The 14,841-nt window shown below is 39.4% G+C and overlaps 1 protein-coding gene across 4 annotated transcripts in view; it reads right to left on the bottom strand.

The window, feature by feature from the left end:
- rhobtb4 (Rho related BTB domain containing 4) overlaps positions 1 to 14,841 on the bottom strand; it is a 39,980-nt gene that overhangs the window by 6,071 nt on the left and 19,068 nt on the right. For all 4 annotated transcript variants that reach the window (XM_087794456.1, XM_087794447.1, XM_087794437.1 and 1 more), the window contains 8 exons: positions 10,619 to 10,820; positions 10,366 to 10,469; positions 6,643 to 6,828; positions 5,212 to 6,022; positions 4,923 to 5,142; positions 2,959 to 3,077; positions 771 to 921; positions 26 to 114 (listed from right to left, as the gene is read on the bottom strand). In XM_087794456.1, the coding sequence (XP_087650582.1) occupies positions 26 to 114; positions 771 to 921; positions 2,959 to 3,077; positions 4,923 to 5,142; positions 5,212 to 6,022; positions 6,643 to 6,828; positions 10,366 to 10,469; positions 10,619 to 10,810 (1,872 nt within the window). In that variant the 5' untranslated portion in view covers positions 10,811 to 10,820. The remainder of the gene's footprint in view (positions 1 to 25; positions 115 to 770; positions 922 to 2,958; positions 3,078 to 4,922; positions 5,143 to 5,211; positions 6,023 to 6,642; positions 6,829 to 10,365; positions 10,470 to 10,618; positions 10,821 to 14,841) is intronic.

The raw sequence follows: 14,841 nt of genomic DNA on the forward strand, positions 1-14,841 counted from the left end.
GTTAGAAACAGTTAGGAGACATTACCTGTGCCAGCTCCAGGTACGCCAATACCTGCCCATCAATGTCTACTCCTTTGACGGCCAAATGCAACAGCTCGTCCACGGCCTGTTGTTCTAAAGGCCACACAAATTAAAAATGTCAATGCTCAGGGTTTCACCTGGTGAAAAACATACATTAGATTTCAGAAAGTAAAAGTTTTTTTTATCTAACTGGGTAAAAGAGGCTCAATAGGGAAAACATGGAAGGCCTAAACAGATAAAAAGGTCTTAAGATGCTTCTTGAAGGAGTCAGTAGACTCAATAAAACACAACTTAGGAGCAACAGCCTGGAAGGCTTTCTGTGTTCTGGTCCGTAATAAAGTCGGAATCAAAACTTTTAAAATGTATCCTGATGGAAACTGGCAGCAAGTGCGAGTGAGTTTTAAGGATCATGGACATGTGAGTTCTCCTACTAGAGCATGTCAGAATTCTTGCTGCAGTTTTGTACTAACTGCAGGCTACACAGCTCCTTCTTGTTTAGACACAAAAATAAACTGTTACAATAGTCTAAACGGGAAACACAAACGCATGGAGTATAAGCTCCTGATCATATTGTGAGAACTAAAGTAGTTAAATCAAGAAAACCATTTAAATGTCTATAAATCAGCTCTTAAATTAAATTAATATTTTCCCATGATTTTATAACAGCTAAACAGACCAATGTTGTTCTGATATCTTGAGCTAATGGTTTCCACATGTGTTATGGAAATCACAATGTAAATTATTCGTACCAGTCATGGCGACGAGTCGTGGCAAGCAGAGCCGGTTGGCCAGAACAATCAGTTCTATTGATTCCAGATCGCGACTGGGTGTCAGCTGACCACAGTAGAGGAACTCCAGGACCCCTCGCATGCACGCTGCCGTGGTATTTGGAATAGAAACCTAGACGATGGACACAACAATACAACTTGATCAATTCCAATTCATAAATCAAGGAAATATAGTATACAAGATATTTGTTTATATTGTTTTTGTTTTATATCTAGTAGAATGTGTTTCATGAATCCTTATTATACATGTGTTTAATGTTGTTTATAATTAAGCAGCCTTTTATTTGTTTCTTGCTCTGAATTATAAGATAATCACTGGCTTATCAAGATAAATAGATATTGGACAATATTTTCTCGAGATGCAGTGTTACAGAAATGCCTTTTTGAGCCTCTAGAGGTCGCAAAACACCCAGTGTTTCTACGCAAGAGAAGACGAATAATAAAGGGAACAGCAGTCAGGACGATAATGGTGAGCTGACACTCCACAGGAAGTGTTGGCAGGAGTGACGACCTTGACCCCTGCTGGAGCACTGCTAGTAACTCCCCCGTCGCTTTTTCAAGACCCCACCTCTTTTGAGCAATTAACTGAATGTCAGCAAGACTCCCCTGAAAGAGATAACACTGACACAAGGGTGGTCTAGTGGAAGTATAAAAAACATCTTATTGATGTTGTATTGGATAAAGAAGAATTAGGAATCTAAATAGCAAGAGAAATACAGTGGAATTTCCGTTTATATCTCCACCACCTGTCCAACTTTATTTACGGAGAGGAAAATGTGCCAAATCGTATGAGGTGATGCTCATAGAAATAGACTACACAGACGGATCACATGCCTTGTGAACAAAAGATGTAAAGTGTGACGCTCTGCTAACAGGTCCTCTCCTATTAGAAACTGAACAAAACTGCCATCTGCTGCTCTGAGCCCACACACATTTAGACTACTGAAAGTGCAGCTTCTCTTTTTTTTATCTCACTTTGGTTAAAGCTTTTAGCTGCATTGAAACTAATAATGAATCAGATTTCAATTGAAGATTTTTTTTTTTTTAAAGAACAGTTATAACATATTTAATATATTATTATTCATAATCCTACCTGGATCATGTTTTTATTTCATCCTCCACACAATCTAGCATTTCTGAACACCCACTTGCATATTCTGGCAATGATTGTTTTATTACAACACAAAAAAAAAGAAAATCAATTATGTAATCCTCAAGTTCTCAGTAATTCAATATCCTCTCTGTCATAGAAGACCTTGATCTTGGTAACCTGTACCGTCTGATCGCAGCTGTAACCAAATCCCCGGGGATCTAGTTCTGAAGTCAGAGAACTTCCTGTTGCTTAGTTTAGCTCCGCTCCGAAAGAGACTCTGGCAGAGATGAAAATACTTAAGCGGGTCATTGGGACTTGGAAGTATTATTGTAAGGACCAGACCACGGCATGCACACAAGCACTTCCTTCCTGTTTTAAAAAAAAGCGTTCCTCTATTTCACCTGTTCGTTTTTTAAGAAGGAATAAAAGACGAGAAGAAATCCAGATCAATTATTATATAATAATAAATAATAGATACTGATCCATGGAAATAAAGTACCTTCACAATCTTTTATCATATCATGGGATATCTGTCAGAATTAATATATGTTTATATTCTACCTGAATAGAGGGTGCGATATTCAACAGCACGGTATTGATTTTTTTAAATAATATATATTATAATAAATATTCAACACATGTTTTTCATTTTTGTAGAGCAATTGAATATCCGGGCACTAGATGGCAGCAGTCATTACCTCCTACACAGTTAAAGAAACAATGGAATCCTGCGAGATCCGAGTGATGGCAGAGTACGAGAGGATACACACCCCTTTCCTCAAGTGATTCTTTGCACTTTGTTACGTACTTTTTAGGCCCCTTTTATTTAATGTATAATATTATATACAATAATCCTTTTTATTTATTCTCCACCTTAAAACCATGGAATTATTGCATTTTAGAATGAGAAAATATTTTACAGAGAGAAAAGTTTCTTCCTTTTTTTTTTACATATATTCATCTGAATGCAACTTTATGCAAGCCCATTTTAAAGTGAGAAGCGAGGAATGTGTGTTAAAAGTACTCGTAGGAATCATATTCATTTCAAAAACTCACCTCCTCCATGTAGCTCTCCATAAACGACCCGCGAAACATCGCGGCCATCCAGTCGCAGCTGGAGATGAGCAGGGGTTTGTGGGCCGGCAGACAGCCGTCGTCCAGGAAGAACACCACATCTGAAACCGGGGTGGGAAAAGAGCGTTCATCTCGGGGAATGCCACAGATGCCCAGGCTACAGAGAGGGGGGAAAGACAGACAAGGAAGACATCCAGACAAAAGTAGAGAAGACAGACGGACACAAAACACAAGCAGACACACAGAGAGATAAATAGACAGAGGGACAAAGAAAACACAAGGTAGTGGAGTAAAGTAGGATTTGCAGGAAATATCAATGTAATGTTTGTTTTTTTACTCAATGCATTGTCATTAATTGTGGTGTAAATCAACGTTTAAAATAACATAGATTTGCTATGTTCTTACTTTCATAATCGAGATAATCATGACCTGAACAGATGAAAAACCTCAATCACAAAAAGGGACAAAATAATTGATCAGTTTCAGTCATAGGCTGTCTGTGACAGGAAGTGTAAGTTTGATTGTGATACTGTCAATCTTAAAGGCTTAATCCGTCTTTTATTTTGCTTTGACTTCAGCTTTACTCTTTTATCAAGTCTCTGTATAAATGTTGACATTTTTAATATATATTCCTTATCTTATTTTAAACATTTGGCCTCCAGGCCTTGAGTTTCACACGTGACCGACACAGTCATATCATTTTATTTCTATAACGTTTTCAATAATCAAATATAAGAGGGTATAATAATAAAAATGATAATAATAATAATAATAAAAGTGCAATTATCATTACATTTTGTTATAATACGAATAGAAAGACATAAGAAAAAAAAGTACAACTTTAGAGATTACAAGTTGCAAAAGTTATTGTAGATATTGATTAAAAATATTCCTAATAAGAGGTTGAAAATCACATGAAATGTATCAAAATTGATCATTGTAGTAGTAGGAGATTTAAGATTTAAGATGTAAGATTTTGAAATAGTGTATCAATCTATCAATCAAGTATAAGCCGAAAATTAAACTGTATGTGAAAATACGCATATAAAAAATTAATAGAAATAAATAGAAAGAAACTATTAATAGAATATTGACACTAACGGCAGCAAATAGGAATTATGATTGATTGCATAAAGTCTCAGGATATTACAAAAGCAAATAAGAGGATGATGACTTGCATTTTATGTTTTCAAAACATGCAGATGGAGGACATGAGGTTAGAGGAAGGACACAAGCACAAGACAAACACAAGACACCCGAGCAACACAAGACAAACACAAGACACCCGAGCAGACTCAGAAGATCATCAGGTTATTTGATGACCAACACTAGGAGTACAGAGAGAGAAAACAACACTGGCCATTTACATTCCTTTAGATATGCAATGACTGGTATCGCAAATGTACCTCAAGTGTACATTTACAGGAACTAAGAATGTCACAGTGTTTACACTCGTCCTCTCAGGAGGTTCAGTCTCTCACATTCAAACATTTACAGATGCAAACATGGACAACATCTGAAAGGTCACCGATGCTTGCGAGAGCCAATGGGCTCCATTCCACATTCCAGCTATAATCTGAGGTTAAAAAGACAAAACTACACTTTTGTCTTTTGCATTCAAGACCGCAGAAAAACTCAGGATTGTTTTCAGAGGAATCCTTCAGTTTCAAACAGATACAAACACATGAAGTCGGTATTTGATGCACCTATTTTTTCAATTGACTGATTTAAATTTAGCTATAGGGTATATATGGTCTCTGGATAATCTTGGTTATGTTCTTATTCTAGTAAAGTAAATGAAAAATAATCAAATTCTTCTTCATTTCAGACTCCAAATGCATTTCTGAAGCTGTTTTGTTTTAATGCACTTTTCTAAAGTTCTTTAAAAGCTACATAAATGTGGGTACAAATTAAATATATATAAAAAAAAAGGTATGAAGGTTTACCAGCAAAGGTTCCTTTGATGAGACATTCCTTGATGCGGTTGGCTCTCCTCACATGAAATGCCTTTGTTATCTCCTGGTTCATGAAACTCTCTCGGTTCAGAACGTTGGCCACCATCATCCTGAGGTCAAACACTTCCAGCAGCTCAGCAATGGTGGCCACCTGCATCAGGTCACCTCGGCCCTCATCAAGACTACCCGTATACAGGTACTGAAGCACAGCCTGCACGGAGAAAAGCAAGATGGCATCAGCAGAAATTCCACACAGCTAGACAACTATTGAATCGTTTACCTGAAACGGTTCTTCCTGTATGAGCGAGTCCATGACAACCACAGTCATTAGCCTTGGAAGTCCAGTCATTGGGTCGTCCACATGCTCCAGACAGACACTCAAGAAACCTCTTCCCCATCCTGAGAGAGCCCTTCCTCTGCCAGGTCCCCCAAGAGAGTAAAGAGCGCGAGAAGGAAGTGCATTATCACTCTGGGAAGTCCTCAAAGAGCCATGATGGAGAAGCTGAGGTCGATTCAGGCCGTGAGCTCCTCCATCAGCACCGTCTTTGTCAATATCCAAGCTCTTAGTGCGCCCCGCCTGCTCTTTAGCCCCTCTCCGGCTTTGCTCGTCCTCCTCCGCACTTTCCACATTGTCCTTTTCCTCTCCTCCTGGACTCAGGGATGAGCCATTGATATCAAGGGTGAACAGGTCGTAAAACTTGGAGCAAGATGTAGCAAGGTACACTTTGTGCGCGAAGACACGAGACAGCCCATCCTGCAGAATAAACAAAACATCTGCACACAGCGGGTGACAGAAAAGGGAATCCGGGCCTTCCCCGTCCGTGGTAGGGGGGTCGGGTATCCCCACGATGGGACGTGGGGGCCGCGGGGGAAGAAACGGGGCCTGGAGGAGAGGCCTCTGGACTTTTTTCAGGTGGGACTTCCAGAACTGGAGATGTCGGCGGGAAATGAGAGCAGCTCGGATGGCGTTGTCGAAGACATCTTTCACGCCAAACTGGGCGACTATACTGGTCTCATAGTAGGGGATCCCGAGTTCCTTTGCCACTTCATGGCCTCGCTCTGGAGGCAGGATGTCGGTCGGTTTTATTGGTCTGTGGGATGAAAGAGAAGGTGAAATTGATTAAAACTATGTATTTTAATATCTATAATAATATAGTATATAGTAATATCTTTCACTTTGTTCATTTGCATATATCTATCTATCTATCTATCTATCTATCTATCTATCTATCTATCTATCTATCTATCTATCTATCTATCTATCTATCTATCTATCTATCTATCTATCTATCTATCTATCTATCTATCTATCTACCTATCTACCTATCTATCTATGAAATCTATATATGTCACTGGTCTGTCTTGAAGTTTTCTTTTCCAATACGTAAACACACGTTATGTGATCTTTGTGTTCATCAGGATCAGAAAACTTTCACTGCCAACACTGTTATGTTGGCATTACAGAGAAATGGAACCAACCATCTGCATGGATGCCATAATGTGTTGCAGATTGAACTTCATGATTACTCTTGTTTTTCTAGTGTATTGTGCAAGAGAGTTATGGAAGGCTAATAACATTGAGTTTATCACTATAAACAATATTTTGAATTCTTAAAAAACCTAGTGCAATATATTGATGTAATCCATTTAAGGACGTAAAATCAGGTAGAAGTAATGCACCATGTGTCTAAAAAAAATAAGGTTTTCTCACTTGGCTAGAGGACGTCTTGCACGATTGACAGCATCCAGGTCAGCATAGCGCAGATCCAGCTGGCAGCCAACCAAGATGATAGGTGTCCGGGGACAAAAGTGCTTGATCTCGGGGAACCACATGGTGCGTACATGGCGTAGGGAGTTGGGATTAGCCAGGGAGAAGCACAGAACCACAACGTCAGACCTAGAGAGAACAGAACATGTTTTAATGCCGCAGAGAGTGATTAAAGCTGTTGTCACACGCCCGAGGACGTCAGCTGACCGGTGACATGTGTTCTTGGACGGTCTTGAAGGGGACGTAAAGGGGAATGAAAGAAGGGGTCGGCACTGAGTCACCGAGCATCTTGTCAGATTATGTTAAAACGTGTGTGATGTCTGTATGGAAGATGCTTGTTCATCTACTGGCAGCTACAGTGGGGAGGGAAACGGCCGGAGGGGAGGGTCGGTTGGGGTCGTCGGGAATTCGTGCATGGGCGAGTGAGTTTATGTCTCTCTCTCTGAGGTTGCAGTCTGGCCATGCTAGGCCTGGTGATCTCTCTCTCACCCTCACTACCCATTTCGTAAATCTCCTTAAGCCTCTGAGGCTACATCATAAAAAGAAGGCTAAGAATAGCTCGGCACACACACACACTGAGACACACACACACAAATTAATTTCCTTAACTGATGTGTTTGAGCAGGGCAGACAGTTACGCTTACCGAGGATCCGCCTGTTTACATCTCCGTGTCATGTTTGCACTCGTGTACCTTTGTAATGTTTAATTGGGCTTGTTATTGTAAAATAACGCCGACAGGCCCGAAGTCAAGTGTCTCAATGATTTACCTTCAAAAGTAGCCTGCAACCATCCAGGCTCGACGCAAGATTTTGGACAGAGGGTAACATTTTCTCTTATGCAACAGAGTTGTAAAATTATTAATGAGTAACTATATAATGCGACAAACAGGATTTCAGATCGGGAAGATCTTGTGCAGATTTGAGCTGTCAAAAACATTTGTTTTGTTTGGGATTATTATGGGATTTGTGTGACAGGTTTTAATGGTGTATACTATCAAAACGCGGAATTGCTTGAGGATTACCACGTACACTTTTGACCCCGAAGGGAGGATTTTATGGGGGGAGGACAATCCTATGAGGTCATGGGTAAGGGGGAAGAAGGGGGCAGAAAACCCCCATGAAAATTCGATTTTTTACAATTTGAATTAAATTTGAACCAAATGTATTACAAGTAACTTGTTTGGTTTTCATTTTTAAATCATTCTTTGTCATTTTTAAAGTTATCATTTCTATTTAAATCATTTCAATTTCTCTTATTTTCTCAACCCTTGCGTTAACAGACCTGTTTACCTTGATCCAGATGTTTTCGTGCCTTCGTTTTATGTAAGTTTCTATCAGGGATAAGTTAATTTATGGGTTATTACGTTTTTGACCTAGTTATTACACTTAGTCCCAAATTAAGAATCCTGGAGATCATTCAACAAATCTTGAAATTTCAAAAATAATTCAAATTAAAAGTGTCCCTTTTTAGATCAGATTGGATGAGGTAGACTTTATGAATCCCTATGGAGAACTCCTTTGTTATATTCTTATTATTGTCATTTTTATTTGTGCTATTGATGGTGTCTCCTGATTTCTGCTTGAAAACACAGAATCCATAGTTCATTTTTTTTTCTTACTTTCTCCTAATGCGAGGTCACCTAAGCTCTCTCCACCTTTTCCAGCTCAAGCTAAGCATTACATCACATAACACAGACACACACACACACACACACACTCATTAGTACCTTTCTCAAAGGATTATTGGCATGGCTTAGTCTGGTGAGGGTCATGTTATGTGTACATGCTCTTTATGGATGTAAGATTTTTCTTTGCAAAGCTTCGGAGGAGAATTCATGCAAGCATGCCGGCTTTAGGTTCATCGAACATTTGTTAGATGTTCATTTAAAAGTCATTCTAAATGTGCAGCCACGTAATTTTCTAACTGACTGACTGGCTACAGATGATACGCATTAAATATATAATCAATGTGTTCTCTTTACATGTGTACGTGCTGAATTGTGAATTCTAACCACAAAGATCATCACTTGCCCGATTACGTAACAATAGACGCAGGCGCGCACACGCACACTGACACACAAACAAAGCAGAGATGTCCCAAATAATCTGATTTCCAATCATGTAATCTTTCTCACACCAGGATACACTTCAAAACCTGGGACCAACTAATCCCCCAAATTAATCTGCTCCACTTGAGACAAAACATTTTTATTATTTTCCAAATCCTAGTTTTAAGTTGTCAGACTTTCTTGTATATGTCAATCACATAATGTCAATAAATGTCAGATAAAAATTGGTCGTACGGATCAGTGCAGCCTAAGTTTCGACATGACGATGGGGGGATGTGGGTGTGAGGATAAGAAAAACGGTAGATCCATGAATGAGAGAAGCTGAGTGAAGAGTGGAAAAATGATGCCTGGCGGTGCAGACACGAGGGAATTGGGCAAAGCGGAAAACAGCTGAGCTGGCATTGTTTCTCTATCAGCTGACTGCAGGCTGACAAAGCACACAGGACGTGTGGAAGGAGTGAACATAAATACAGGATGTGCAAATACACTTAAATAACAGGAGCGATGAGGTTAACAAGCTGAACTTACATACAGTACAAACATTGTAAAATAAAAGTATACTTAGAAGAAGAAGACATAATAGTATCATAACCCTATACGGAGGGGTAAATGTGCTGCAAACATGATGACACACTTTTTATTATGATAGTTAACATTCGTGTTTGCCGGCTTCCGCTTTTTTGTTTCATGCCAATAAAGAGGCTTTGATCTCTGAGTTGGGATGTAAGAGGATCGAGGGATGATCCAATCATCCCGAGTACAGATGAAGGAGACACACACTCCAATGAAGAGACAACGATCTCAAGTGGATTGTTACTACCTGCGCAATTTAAACATAGATATTACAAAGACATTGCACAAGGAGTGTATTATTCCCCTCTGAGAGATTTTAAGATATTGAGCTCCACAAGGGAACAGACAGTCCTTGCAAAATTTAGGTAGGAGCCATTGAAAGAAAATAGTTGTAACCTTTTTTTGGTTGAAGTATTTGTATTTACATTTTCCCTTTAATAGGAATAATAGGGAGGAATTTTCTTGCTGTGTTTATAGGGTTTCTACGGACCCACGGGAGGTGACATGTAATTTATTTTATCTCAAAAATCTGTATTTCTAGATATAAGTATTTCCAGAAATTCCTATCCAAAGTACCACCCGCGGCATATAAGCTAGCAGAAGGCCAATATCGTAGACCGAGGTCGTCCTATAATCGTCTTACACCCTGCACCCTTTTTGTACGTTCAATAAATATTTGTTGTCCTTTTAGCTTGTTTACTTGTACAACGATATTCATTTTCGGCAGTAGGTGGTGATGATTGAACAGAGAAGAAGATCCTTCTTTTGATAGTAGACGTCTTAAGTAGAAGCAAAGCTTATGAAACAATTATAATATATAATTCTAAGATAATATATTGATTAATTGGCCACAGGTGTCATTATTGAAAGAAGAAAAGACTCTCTTTCATTGAGGTATGAAACAGAACTTGTCTCCGCTACTATCGCTATACTATACACTTTTGTGGGCATTTCTATATTTTAGTTGTATACACGCTCATTAAAAACAGGTAATTTTTTTATGTTTATTGGTGTCACTGCGTACCTGCCATAGGCAAATCTCCTGTCTTTGTGATGATCCCCAAAAGTGTCCCAGAGTCTCAGGGACACACTGACTTCATCCACCACATCGCGAGACCTCTCCAGCACCTGTGAAACACAATCAAAGAGATGAACAGGATGGAAGGACTGGTCTAACACAATCAAAGAATACACTAAGTGCAGTTGCAATTTCAGAGTTATACAATTATATTTTTGACTGTGTGTGTGTGTGTGTGTGTGTGTGTGTGTGTGCCCACCTCCTGGCATACACGGTACTGGTCGATGGCCCAAACGGTTGGCACGTGGGTGGCAAGCAGCTGATACTGTGTGAGGGTGGCATTACAGGCCCGGGCACAGATGAGCCTGGTCTTGCCTACCGCGTTGTCCCCGACCACCACACATTTAATGGTTTCCACATTGGGCCGCTCATAGTCTGTGTCTATATCCATGGAGAGGGCCCTGAGGTGAGGGAGGAGAGAAGTAAAAAAAAAAGTGGTGAAGATGACGGTTTAGGGAACCTTCGTAAAGGCACACATGAAGCATCACTTTGAAAAAAATGTTCCCTTGTAGCTGCCCTGACCACCCGCTCGTGCCAAACCACTCTAGAGAACACATGGTCTGCAGGCAGATGATTAGAAGGACGGCAGAGCTATTTGTGTACAGAGCGAGGGAAGACAAAAAAGAGACGCCTTGCACATTACTTTTATCTATACCGGTCAGCCTATTTAAAAACAAAGATTAATAAACGAAAAACACTGGACTATCCACTCACATTTCAAGGAGACGTTTTAAGCTATCCTCGTGTATTGATTAATTATTAACCCTGAGTTCAGACCTGTCAACAATCAGGTTTTTGTTTCTAATATGTAACTAGATAGTGTCGGTAAATGGTGTCCTTATGTAACGCGTGAACTGATACCAACATGAGACGACAATCTCTAAATTGAGTAGGATTTGCTTTTGTGCTGTCCTCAAATTATTTGGTGACTATTCAATTCACTTTTGTTAGAAAGAAGACACCATTGTGTGACTTGTTAACCTTTCCAAAAGGTTGCACGAAACACGAATGTGGTTCAGCGGTAGTTTCACTTTGTAAACCACACATCATTGTGCAAAGCTTATCGAAATCCGTTGGGTGTAAACTGCTTAAACCATGTCACAACGCGTGCAATTTATTTAAAAAATAAATTTCTCTTATGCATAACAAGTGAACCACTTAAGATAGATACACCTGGATTCATCTTATATGAAGTATGTTTGTTTTTTTTCCAAAAAAGAACCAGCCCCGGCGGCGTCATAAGCGAAGCCTCTGAAACATTCATAAAGACCTCTGCTTGGTATTCCATTGACGTGAGCATCTCTAGTCCAGCACTGACTCAGACAATCGGCTAAAAATGGCATCCATTCAGAGGACACATGAGCCAAGTGTGCACACCGTTATTCATCCATGACCTTGCCTCGGTGTCCTCAGCTCCTGCTATTATAAAACACTAATAATACACTCCCTTTTTCTTATATCTAGGAAAATTTAAAAATGTGTTTCACATATTACAGTATTGTGCCAATATTTGAGTGTGGGTCAGGGAGGTCTTCTGGTATTGGGCCTAGCTATTTCTAGGAAAACTCAAAAAAAAGGGTAGCAGGCTGTTACTAAACCCGTATTACCTTAAGTAACTCTAATGAGCTTATTGTTGAAATATCCCTCACTCAGCTGATAAAAATATACTTTTTGATTTTATTTATTTAATTTCTCTGATTAAGTCAAAATAACCTTAAAACACATTAGGAAAGAGGATAGATAATACAAATAGCAAGGATCAAACCACGGCAGATAAAATCCCCTAATATTTGGAAGTTAAAAAAAATAGCGTACTGTGCAAAGCCAGGCGTGTTACATAAGACCGGATACCGGACACATTGCAAAAGATTTATTAATGTTAACACACTTCCTATGAAACAGGAAAAGAGATTTGAAGGCAGATAAGGCAAGATTATCAAAATTAGAAACACTTTGAATTTTTTTTTTGATGTTGGTTTTATAACATGTTGCTTCCATTTTTGCATACTGCAAATAAACATTATATAAGCCAGCTGTTTGTGGTTCAGGCTTGCATCTTTGGTTTGTAAAAAGGAAAAAAAAAAAAGAACACATTGGTTTTCATGTTGCATCCACACAGACGTCTAGAGGTCGTGTGGCGAGGCTTATTGTTCTCACTGTTGCTGCTCAGACTGAGAAGTGTGAGAATGTTTCTTTGTGAAGCAGTTTCACAAGACCGGGCTGAACAAGAACGAACCGAGCGACTTGTGTTATGTGCGTGGTGTGATATTTTATTTTATTATATATTTTAAAATAATAGATTTCAAATAGAATACAAACTACTAGCATTATGTATTGTCAAGAAGCTGGAGAGGAGATGCGTATTACAATACAGGGGCAACGATATGATATGTTACCATAGGAACAATGATATTACAAGTATTGTCGTTGCAGAATTTATAGACCACATGACTCTTGACGAAGTCGTAACCGCTTTAATTTGTTTTAAAACCAAGATAAGTCCAAACATCAGCTTTGAGTCGACTGTATCCTCTCGTCCTCAGTCATCGCTGGGATCTCCCGAGATTTCATTGTTCCTTTAACTTAATGGCTGCATGTTAATTTGAAATAAAACAACAAATGATTTTATTCTATACACACTTGAATGAGTGGCCCTTTTAGTGCTTTTGAGTATTAGAGTATCTTGGAAAGAATATAATTGTGATATATCGTATTGATATTTATGTACTCCTACAAATTGAAAAATTCCCTTTGTGTTGATGTGAGTGTGCAAAAATAATTTTGATTTCCTTTTTAAAGCAAATAAGTAAGTAAGTTAGTAATAGTTATTTGTAAAGAGCCTTTCAGGACCAGGGTCACAAAGCACTATACACAGTTAAAAATACCTACAAATTTAAAAACTCTTAAAAGCCAATACATAAGACAAACAGGAGTCCCAAAAGATTAGGCAAAAGCCTGCACAAACAAAAAGGTCTTAAGATGCTTCTGGAAGGACTCAGTAGACTCCATCAAACGCAGAGGGAGCAGAAGATCATTCCAAAGCTTTGGATTTGGGAAGGATTTCGAGCTGGGGTGTAAGGCTGGATCGGATCAGTGATGTAAGGAGAAGCCTGACCATGAATAGCTCTGAGTAAGAACTTGAATTTTGAAATGGATCCAGAAAGAAACTGGCAGCCAATGGAGAGATTTAAGGATCAGGAAAATGTGAGTTCTTCTACTAGAGCGGGTCAGAATTCTTGCTGCAGAGTTTTGTATTAACTGCAAGCAAGACAACACCTTCTTGTTTACTCACGAAATAAACTGTTACAATAGTTCAAACAAAAAGACTCACACGCATGGATTATAAGCTCCGGATCGTGTTGTTTAGCTATTGATGAGAGAAAAGTAAGTAAGTAAGTAAGTAATATTTATTTATATAGCGCTTTTCAAGACCAGGGTCACAAAGCGCTTAGACAATCAAAACAATACTCAAAAAAGTACATACTTTAAAGATCAAAATAATACTGAGAACAACACAGGAGTTCGAGAAATTCAAGGAAAAGCCTGAACAAATAGAAACGTCTTAAGATGTTTCTTAAAGGAGTCAGTAGACTCCATCAAGCGCAAAGAGAGAGGAAGATCGTTCCAAAGCTTAGGAGCAACAGCCTGAAAAGATTTCTCTCCTCTGGAAGGAAAATGTATCGTGTCATTGACGTCATGGTGTGGAAGTGTGAGCTTGCACAACCAGGCAAACAAAGAATCTCATGCATAATTTGTGTAGCGCGTCACGTCTCGAAAACACTTTGGTTGTTGAGTTAATAATATCAAGCTAGTCTTTCGTCAGAAAAAAAGTTACACCCCAAGACCCCAAGCATCATCTTCCTGTCATTTCTCTTCGGCACTCAAGAAGCATTATTCAGCAGACAACCCCTTGCAGACCCAGTTCACTCGTCGTCCCCCGTCACAGTTATGTAACACCTTTTACAATCCACTGGAAGCAAGCACTCATCCCAAAATTCTTTATAGCCAATTTCCTCCTCTTATTTTGTCCACTCCTGCTGGGTAATAGTTCTTCCCAATGCCACTTCGAAAAAAAAGAACTCGCCCCAACATATGACCTCAATAACCGCTAGCACAAGCTGAGAGGAAGGGCTACTTTTTTTTTTGTTGACGTCTAAAAAAGTCCTCCCCGGTGTAGAAAAACGTCGTCCCGTTTCCTTTCAAGTGTGTGTTTTCGTGTGAGCGTGATGGAGACAGTTGCCTGCCACAGGCACAGCTGGCACAGACTGGTTACGTAACCGAGTCTGTAGCCTCGGCTCGGCTTCCTTGGACGGCTGACAGTAGACCTCGAACACACGCACATGTATGGTGACACGTACCGGCCTCCCTCGCCACAGATGGTGTTAACGCACCGCCCGGCACTGACATGCATGCATCCACATA

Source organism: Callionymus lyra, chromosome 1, assembly GCF_982586985.1.
Source record: "Callionymus lyra chromosome 1, fCalLyr1.hap1.1, whole genome shotgun sequence".
Lineage (NCBI taxonomy): Eukaryota > Metazoa > Chordata > Actinopteri > Syngnathiformes > Callionymidae > Callionymus > Callionymus lyra.